The 10,000-nt window shown below is 47.6% G+C and overlaps 1 protein-coding gene across 7 annotated transcripts in view; it reads left to right on the plus strand.

Annotated features, from left to right (window-relative positions):
• LOC101073556 (supervillin-like) overlaps nucleotides 1-10,000 on the plus strand; it is a 29,546-nt gene that overhangs the window by 5,024 nt on the left and 14,522 nt on the right. For 4 of the 7 annotated variants that reach the window (XM_029831402.1, XM_029831403.1, XM_029831400.1 and 1 more), the window contains 12 exons: nucleotides 717-808; nucleotides 879-936; nucleotides 1,029-1,177; nucleotides 1,994-2,807; nucleotides 3,601-4,818; nucleotides 5,402-5,563; nucleotides 5,632-5,669; nucleotides 5,767-5,828; nucleotides 5,909-6,045; nucleotides 7,199-7,478; nucleotides 7,983-8,030; nucleotides 8,622-9,237. In XM_029831402.1, coding sequence (XP_029687262.1) covers nucleotides 929-936; nucleotides 1,029-1,177; nucleotides 1,994-2,807; nucleotides 3,601-4,818; nucleotides 5,402-5,563; nucleotides 5,632-5,669; nucleotides 5,767-5,828; nucleotides 5,909-6,045; nucleotides 7,199-7,478; nucleotides 7,983-8,030; nucleotides 8,622-9,237 — 3,532 coding nt within the window. In that variant the 5' untranslated portion in view covers nucleotides 717-808; nucleotides 879-928. The remainder of the gene's footprint in view (nucleotides 1-716; nucleotides 809-878; nucleotides 937-1,028; nucleotides 1,178-1,993; nucleotides 2,808-3,600; nucleotides 4,819-5,401; nucleotides 5,564-5,631; nucleotides 5,670-5,766; nucleotides 5,829-5,908; nucleotides 6,046-7,198; nucleotides 7,479-7,982; nucleotides 8,031-8,621; nucleotides 9,238-10,000) is intronic. The other 3 variants (XM_029831401.1, XM_029831399.1, XM_029831404.1) reach the window with 3 other exon arrangements.

Below are 10,000 nucleotides of genomic sequence, written 5' to 3' on the forward strand. Positions count from 1 at the left end.
GTGCAGCTCATAAGATGGGCGTGAACCGGGAAGTAGCCCCACCCAGCCTGGAAGTAGACAAACGGGGGAAGACTGACCAGGAAGAGACGGGAGGAGGGGAGGGAACACTCGGGAAAACTCCTCTTAAGCTCATTCCTGACAGGCTAGTGCAGCCACACTAAACTTGGAGAAATTCCCTCGAGATTATGGCTCCACGTGGTATTCTAATTTGAACAGCATTAAAAAAAATCCCTGTTTAATCATCACTTGAGTTGTAGTGCAACCTCTGGACCTTTTGTATTTAATATGAACGTAGTGTTTTACTTGAATTTGTTTGTGGGACCTGCTGATTTTTGACCTTCAGGAGATCTTGATGTCTCCTTCAGGAGATCTTGATGTCTCCTTCAGGAGATCTTGATGTCTCCTTCAGGAGTTTCATGACCTCATTCTATAGGATGTGATTCCAGTCTCACCTTTACCTACGAGTGAAGACCTTACATTCCAATGATTGGGTTAGATGAGGAATGACAGCACGCTGCCACCATCAGACTCGTTAGTTGTGTCTGAAACTGCTTCGTTTGAGAGAACTATTGCTCAGAATACTCGGTTCTTGTTAAAAGTCCCACAAAGAGGCTCTTTCACTACAGCCACGACTCTTTAGAGCTGAGATTTAATGAGATCTGATCAGCTGATCTCCTTTCTTTACTCCATGTTTGGAACTCCATCTTGTCTTTCAGTTTCCAGAGCGACATCTCTCTGCGTGAGAAGACCACCTTGGTCAAGAGCGTTTCAGACACAGATGCCAAACGTCTGGTGGTCCTACCCAAAGGTGTGGACTACTGGACACACAGTCATTATTCATTTCTTTATGACTAAATGTCAAAGTCTGTGATTTTCAGTTTCAGAGTTAAAGAAAGTCTTTGAAGAGGCTGTCAGGCAGGATTTAGGAATGAACAGGTACATTAGGAAGAACAAAACAAGTTCTGTCCTATTGTTCATATTTGAAAAAATAAAGCCTCCTGCCTTGCTGCTGGCCTTGGTTTTGGCAGGAAAGAGAGGATAGCTCGACGCCTGGAAGGGATCGAAAGTGACGCTCCTCCTGCACTGGTGTCAGGTGGTTTGGTGGCCAACAGAATGTTGGAGGAGGATCCACCCCGGTACACTCGTGCCTCTGATCCTGGTGAGCCTTGTGTCAGAGGTAAGAACCCACGAGCATCACGGCACCAGCACCGACTGCTGCAATACTTTATATTTCCATTCATTCATAACGATTTCACTGTTCGTTTTTTCTTACTCATCAATTTCCCACCAGTTCTACAACCATTTTTAATACTCAATCATTTCATTAACTTAACTAAAGAGAATCATGAGATAATTATGTGACAGGAGACCAAGCCAAAGCTGGTACGGTTCTTTGAGGTCGTCTTGTCAGAAATCTCCAAATCAAGAGGATAAAAAGGACCAACTATGGCATTGTTCTGTCAAATGCTAATATAGCTTTAGATTTAGGTCAAAAGTCACGTGCAAAGGTTGTATCGAGTTTGGAGTGGTGAATTTTGACCCTGTGGGGTTGGAAACCAACACCACCACCCCACCATAGGTACCTTTTCTGTTTTCTGCTGACAGGAATAGGAATATTATTATACTATAAGCAAACAACATGTTAGCTGTAGGGTTTCGCACGTTTGAAGGGTGGGTCTAATTCCAATGACCTGGGTCCTCTCCTCAATGCACAACTTTCAAGCCTTTTTACGGCTGTTTAAGCAAGACTTAACATCCGGTAACCAGGCTGGTGGTTGCTGAACATGCGTAGGGACTTTTTGTGAAGATAAAATCTTCTTACGTGACTTTTGATACTAAGGTAACACCATAAGCTACCTTCTGATTTCAGTTAGCAGTGATAATCCATATCCCAGACTGATGGACTTTCTTTCAAATGCCACATTAACGTTACACATGCGTAGAGACTTCAGACGTTCTGCTGGGTGATTCTAATGTACGGTATGTGCCACAGTGAGACACTACAGCCGCGAGGAGCTGGAGGCCCCTCAGAGGCCATCAGATCACCTGGACAAATCACTTCAAGCCAAAAGGGCCGTTGACTGCAGTGGACCAGAGCCATTGTTGGTGTACGTAGAGCCAGTAAAGTTCTCCACTTCTTCTGCACATACATGTGGCCCCTCAGACTCCAGCCTCAGTTCCAAAGCTGAACGTATCGCTCGCTACAAAGCCGAACGCCGCCGCCAGCTGTCTGAGAGTTACGGCATTCTCCTGGACCAGGAACCAGAGACTGATACACCTCAGTACCGTCCGTGGCGTAATCCAGATCTTAGTGATGATCAAAAGACCAGCAGGCACGACAGAGACAGACAGGAGGCAGCTGAAGAAGGACAAGAGCCCAGGGTGCCATACCGCTCTGGGGTGGGCAGAGTCTACATGAGGAATCAGCCAGATCAGCAATCCACTTCCCTGTCCGATCTCAGGCACTCAAACCAGCCACTTCTTCAGGAGAAATCAAAAAGATTCTCTGAGCAAGAAAAAGTGATGAACATCAAGAACTACCATCATGGTGGAGTTCAGGAGAATTCAAGAACAAGAAGTAAAAGGCAAGCGCAACATGGCCCTCCTCCACTACAGCCACAACACCACCAAGGCGAAGTCCACCATGAGCCCGGTAGTGCTTCCACCAAAGACAACCACAGCCTTACAGGAGTACCAAGTTCCCCTCGCAGCTCCCGCCGGGCCTCCCTGCCTGCCGCTCGGTACGGCATCTCCCCTGGAGATTTGTTCATCGAGCAGCAGGCCCAGAGCATCCTCAACAGGCAGGGGTGAGTTGATAAATGTGCGCGTCCATCATGGTTGTGAGCAAGCACGAGATGCTCTCATCTATGCTCAACGTTCAATGAACACAGATGTTTGCATTATCTTGTTCAATGATGAATTACTGCTGATGAAAATGATCCGATGTCTGGTAAAATTCTGGTTTTATGAAGCTGTTTAAAGACACTCCACCAATCTCCCCTAAAAAGGGAGAAATATTATAAAGGAGAAAAATGAACAGATGAATTGGAATCAATGCTCAAGATGTACAAAACATCAACACTAAGGCATGAAAGCAGAAAAAAAGAATTTGATTTTATTAAAATACATCACTTATTACAGCTATAAATGTATTTAGGTTCCGTTTTTGGGGAACAAATCCACTCTAATAGGGCTTTTCCACAGACTCTTCTCAGCTCTGCTTGACTCCACTCAGGTTCTCCATCAGTTGATCACAGTCCATAGTATCTGGCACCAGGTGCTATTTTAGTGACTACTTGGCTGTCCTAAGCCACCTTCTATTTTGGGTTCTAAGTGAAAGGAGTTGAGCCACAAATGTCGTGTCAACAGACTGCTGGCCGCTCATTGGCCAGGTAGTGGTCCAAGGACAGGGTGCAGATGTTTCTGCTACCTTGGTATGGCCACCTCATCCACATTGAGCTGATACTCAACAGTTATGGAAAAGGACCAAAACTGAGTTGAGTCAAGTCCAGTAGAGGCAAATAGGTCGAAATCTGTGAAATGGAAAATACCATAATCACACAAGAATTTCAGTTTTGCTTATTCGTTCTTTTCCTCAAGAATCCGAGCAAAGGAACAATTGTTCTCAAACGAAAATATCAAGAGGATTTCTGACAGGAATCCTGACAGGTACCAGGCCAACAAACAAACCATCAGGCCCTCTCAGCAAAGGACTGTTTCCCAAGCCCAGATGTTGCCAGCATACCTCCCTGCTCATGACCAAACAGCCTTTCAACGCTCCTCTTCTGAACATCAACACTCTGGCCTTGAATCTCAGCCCTATTTGAACATTCCTGTCCCTGTTGGCTCTGGCAAACTTGCTGAGCCTCCCAGCGTGCAGCCACGAAGAAGAGTTAGTGCTGATCAAATCTATGCAGCCCACAGAGAGGCAAGACTGGAGGCCAGACAGGCTCTGAAAGATGAGGCCCAAACAGAAGGTCTGCTCAAGAGCAGGAAAGCAGTTCTGCCCTCAGAGATACGCCGAAGGGAAAGGAGTGTAGAAGATCATCATAGAGGCCACCATGATGACACAGACCAACAAACCTACAGTCCAGAACGTAGGAGGAGGAGTTCTGGCGAGGAAGCCTGGGCCCAAGAGAGACCGAGGGAAAGGGGAAGAGACAGAACAGTTCAAAGGATCAGAGAAGGCAGGAAAGAGGTCCTGTCCAGCCGTGATGGTCAGGAAGAGAGAACTCCTACATCGTTGAAGCCGTCCCAAACTGCTGGAGGTCCTCAGACAGGTTCACATCATTACTCACAACTCCAAAATGTACTGCATGTTCCTTCAGAACAACAACAGTTGGAACACATAAAGAAAGAACCCAGCTCTCAGATGCAACAGCAAGATCAGAAACTACAAGCTCATTTAAGACAACAGCAGGCTCAAAGACAAGAACGGCTCAGGCAAGAGCAAGGTGCACAGCCCAGGATCCACTGTGAGCCCCGGCAGCAGCAGCAGCAGGGTCCGTCAGGGCAGCACGGAGGGGATTCACTTGTCTACCTCCAGAAGAGCACATCTGCTGCTCAGAACAAACAAACACACGTGGAAATGAGTGGAGGACCCAAACCCAAGACACGAACCCGGTCAATGTCTGATATAGGTGTGAGGCAGCATTCTGCCATGTATCAGGTGGAGAAAGCAGCAGCCAGCAGAGAGTCCCTAAGAGGGTTCCATCCACCAGGGGTGGTCAATGGGGACGTGGGCACCCTGGACACCAGAGTGTCAGTGGCACAGCTGCGACATTCTTACCTGGAGAATGCCAACAGGAGACTGGATGTGTAGGTCTACTGGCATGCGTATGTGTTGCATCATGGAATACTCGCTCTTCTCAACTGCATGCTGCAAACTTCCTTTAGCTCACCAAGTTTTTCCATATGGACATTCATTGGTTTGGGAAATTGTATGTAATAACATTTCATGCTATGAATATGCATTGTGGCCCATTTTACTCCTGTTGGATGTCTTGGTTCACATTGAGGAACAACAAATATCTGTAAATAATAAAACACTTTTCTTACTTCCATTCCTAATATTCATTATTGCAGCCTCACAGACTTTTATCTGAAATCTTATCAACAGTAATTGTTATAATTATACTGTTTTGTAGGCACCACCAAAACCAACCAAACCTAAAAACATGCTAAGTTAACATGCTAAGCTAAGCTAGTGGCCAGGGAGCATGCCAGTCACTGGAGGTGTGTCCGTTCTGTGTGGTGGAGTCAATCAAACCTGATGTGGTTTCTAACGAGATCGTTTTTACACAACTCATCCTATAATCCCCCCCCAAAGAAAAAGAAATTTAGCTGTAAAACATGTCTCTCTTACACTCTCTGTGTTTAAATGCGTGCATCACTCAAACAGGGAGAGCATGAAGGCAGAGGTGTCAGCCATGGATGGAGATCCCAGTGATGGAGACAGGGCTGTGCGGAGGCCACGGCGCTACATCACTCCAGGAGACAGTCGCCTGTCAGAGAGGTTTAGGACCCAGCCCATCACCTCTGCAGAGCGCCTGGAGTCAGACAGGTAGATGATGGGGCATCCCCTGCTCTGTGCATCCTGCATGCTGATGCCTCACCTGGTTCTTCTTGCAGGACTCGCGTGAGCCCCTCTCAGCTCCAGAGCACTGAAGGTAAGTTCAGGAGGATGCACCCAGAAAATGGGAGGACACCTGATGACAATGGCAGGTCACCTTCAACTCTGACTGTTGACCATCATTATTTCATCAGATGAAGAAAAACTGGATGACAGAGCAAAGATGAGTGTGGCTGCCAAGAGATCTCTGTTCCGGGTACACCTCCACCTTACACACATTCAAACTCAGATGGTCACATGATCAGGTGATCACAACGTAATGACGTGTTCCTCCAGGAACTGGAGAGGTCATCAGAGGGAGCAGTTCCCAAACCACGCTCTCGAAATGCTGCAGTAGAAAGGCGTCTGAGGAGGGTCCAGGATCGTGCCCACACACAACCAGTCACCAACATGGAGGTGGCCAGTGCTTCAAGGTAGAATGGACTTGAGCTGCCAGTAACTAAGAAAAGAACTGCTTTTAATAGAGCCCTCTGTTGTCTCCTGGGTTGCCTGGAACTCCGAACTCTTTGTTTCTATTCTCTTGAAACTGGATTGTCAGTATGTTGGTTTTGGTTTTACCCCTTTTTGTGCTTTTTTGTACTGAAAAAGTGAAGCAGCCACATTGTCCCAAAGTCTCCTAGCTGTCATTAGCTCATTAGTTTAGTTTTGAGGTGGAGAATGCACCTCACGGGTCTGCAGATGAAGGGACGAGACCTTTTGACCTGTGATTCGCCCTCTTGGTCACACTTCTGATCTGCCCATCCATGATCTGCCATGTGCTCGTTCCTCACAGTTATGAGGGAAGGCTATTGTTCCTGGTCACAGTAACTAACCGTCCTAATCACAACATTACTTTCTGATATGAAGCATTTCAAACAAACAGCATGTCTGACTTTCTATGGCCTCTGGTGGAGAAAAAGAACTAACTTATCTGATCATGGTAACCAGGTAACCAGACCTATGAACACTTCTGTCCAGGAGGACCATGTTACTATAACTATATAAATGCAGTCATGAGAAAACAAATCAGTGACTGGCCTCGGATGAGAACTGTGTTGTCATTCTGTAATTCTGGACTTTATAGTGTCCATGAAGGCATCCAAAGACAGGTCCTGATGGGACAAAACATCAGCGTTGGTGCTGGAGGCCACCCAGCAAGGCTACAGCGGTAGAGAACGTGTTCCTTTGGGGTCTACGATAACTCTTTAATCTGTTGGACATTTCTGGCCGTGCTAGAGTTTAAAGGGCTGATCAGTTGATGACCAGTGATACTGACTTCACCTGAGTTCAGAGCATCAATGGGTGGTGCACGTGGCCCCAGAATCCTCCACACACTTCAGTGCTTCTGCGCTGGTCTCTTCCACATGCGCTAAGCTAAGCTAAAGGAGAAGTCATCTGTCCTGAACGGGCAGCTGTGATTGGTTCTTTCTGCTGATGAGCAGGTGCTGCTGTCAGCTCCTCGTTGCCATGAGTCTATGCAGGCGTGTGACGGGGGGAAGGTTGTTGCCATCTACGGAGCTTTGAGTGTTCTCAGCCACTACAGAGGTGCTTTTTAAATACAGTGTCTTCTCCTGTGTCGTTGCCCAGCATCCAGCACTCTGAGCCAGACTCAACCGTCCAGGATCACGAGAGGCAAAGCCAGAAATCATCTCAGGTTTCTAAAGCTGGGGTGGAGGGAGACCCTCTGGAGAATGTGTCAGGGGAGCCTGACATGTCCACGCTCAGCCTGACAGAGAAGATGGCTCTCTTTAACCGCCTGTCCCACGCTGCAGACAGGAACACGGAGGGGCTCCGAGGAGACTCCCGGCTCCGCAGGGCCAGCGCCCGCTTTCAGACCCAACCCATCACCCCAGGAGAGGTGGCCCAGGTTTGAAAGTCTCCATCTGTCCAAGACACAAGTTTAATCAGTCCTAAATGTGTAGTTTTTGTGGAACCAAAATCAAAATATGAGCAACCTGGTGTGGGTGCGTTTTAAAACAATGCATGAAAAGATCATTTGATTATTCAGTGACATTTTTGTTTGTGAGTCCAGAATTTGTGCACATTGATACTGAAGCAGAAGCTGGTTTAGGGACGATATGCTTAATATGCTGATATTGTTTATTGGCTCCAAGAGGCAAAGACAAATCCCGCCCATAGACCAGCCGCTAAGGTTCAGATAGTTGCTGAGGCCTTTGAGACCAGACAAATTTAGGAGCTTCCCAAAGAAGCCTTTATGAACAGACAAGTAGACGAGTTTTCTGCTGAGATTTGGTTCACAACCCCCAAATCATCCAGAGCAGCGGTCTGATCCTTCAACCTTTCATCCACTCAAGCTTTCTCTGGCAGTGTTGTGGGACAGGTGTCTAATCAGTGACTGGTGTTCACACAGGACGCTGGCCCGCTGCCTGCCTGTGCAGGAGCCAGTCTTAGAGAACATGTAAGCGCCTGCTGCCTGTGCTGACCTGACTGAGGAGTGGCTCTTCTGACTGATGATTGAGCTCAGCTGCATTCAAATGGCAGCTCCTTCTGTAGCCGCTGAGCTAAACTCTGTGCTTTGTGCTGCAATGCCAACAAGGTTTTTACACCTGAGGTTGCTGTTTCCTTTACTCCCCCTCCAATGATGCTCATTGCATAACATGCACAGAAATCATGGAGTCGCATGCTGGTTTGTTCAGGCTTCTTTCCATCCTGCATGAAGTACAAAATAAGACAGTTATCCAGGGAGTCTGTGGGTGGATGACTCTGGGTCTGAGAGCATCATACAGATTTATACGGAGGTTCCCTAACCCTAACCCTGGGTAAACTAGTACCATTGCTTGTGTTTATGTTTCACTGGAATCCAGGCAAAATAGCAAAAAAACAGCTAGTGAAGCGAAATGTTTGTATTGCTGCTATTTTGCAAAAGACTAAAGATTTGAAAGCATTTGTTAACGCTGTGCTCTGTGCCGGCTCACCTCCTCGTCCACCATCACTATTGTTTTAATATTTTTATCTTCATATTCTGAGGTGAATCCTGCTTTTTCTGCAGCTAAAAAATGGAGGTGTGGTCAACCTGGAGCCCCTGTCAGGCTCCCTCTTCCTCCCTGTGACAGCTGAGCCCGCCCAAGCCTCAGTCACCTCAGCGACCGTCACACCAGGCAGCAGCGGCGTTTGCAACGAGGACCATCTCAGTCCAGGCACATCTGCCATCATTTCCTGCAGCCCGGCCCAACAACGGGCTGCCAGCAGCCACCAGCAGAGGGCGCTGAGGTATTTCTCCATGACTCAGAGCAGAGAGCCTGGCAACAGTGAGACAGAGCCCAACATCTCCCCTTTCCCTCCTTCCTCCACTGCTGGACTCAGACAGCAGGAGGAGAGTGGGAGAGAGCATCCTCGGGAGGAGGAGGGGGTTGAGGGGCGGCAACAGGGAGGAGCCAGTGAGGAAAACCAAGAGAGCAGCTCGAAAGGGAAGTCGTGCTCCCCCGACGTACAGCCACATCCTCAACACTCTTGGCAGAGGGGCGAGTCAAAGCCTCTGACCAGCTGGAGCGGCATAGTGGGAGACTCCCAAGAGAGAGGGGAGCAAGGAGGAAGAGGGCTACACCTTCAAGAAGCATCCAGTAAGCAGGGGCAGGACAGGAGCTACGGCCCGGCAGGCGTCTCAGGTAGGAGGATTTGTTGACAAAAGAATCAGAGATATCAGGGAAGGAAATGTTTCTCATCATCCTCATTGTCTAATGTGAACAGCCCCCCCACCACACACATGTGTGCCATACACACACACACACACACACACACACACACACACTGCTCCCAATGGGGGTGTTTGGTTCATGCAAACATGTCTGAGGCTGCATCTAATTAGCATTTTTTCTATGTAGTATTGCCTCCTGGCTCCTTTGTCTAGAAAGAAGAATGTTCATTCTACTTGTCAGCTAACAGACATGAAGGATCTATAATTGTGTGTCCTCACTGTCCTGGTCCACAAAGGGCTGTTTGCACCACATGAACGGAGCCCAGGCTACAGAATAATGGGACTGACCTGTTTTTATGTGCTAATGCACAGAATCTCTGCCCGGTTGCCAGGCATGCACACGCACATCACACGTGCTCTGAAAGAGTGTGGAAATGTTTCTCATCACATTCGTGGAGGCAGAGGACGGCTGGGGCAGGACGGAAAGCTGGATTTCCCTCTGCATGCTGGGATATGCATCAGAATAGTCCCCAAAACAAACCTCATACTGTCTAAAATGACAATTTCTCCTTCAAATGTGATTAGACACATCAACAAATCCTCAAAGCTGCAGTTAGGGTCAGGGCCACAGTTGTGTGATAAACTGTTACTCTCATTTCCTGAAGCACTTTAGCTTAGCATTATAAAATTGCATTCTTACAGGAAAAAAATAATGATTATAGAGATGGCGTGCA

This window comes from Takifugu rubripes, chromosome 22, assembly GCF_901000725.2.
Source record: "Takifugu rubripes chromosome 22, fTakRub1.2, whole genome shotgun sequence".
Taxonomy (NCBI): domain Eukaryota; kingdom Metazoa; phylum Chordata; class Actinopteri; order Tetraodontiformes; family Tetraodontidae; genus Takifugu; species Takifugu rubripes.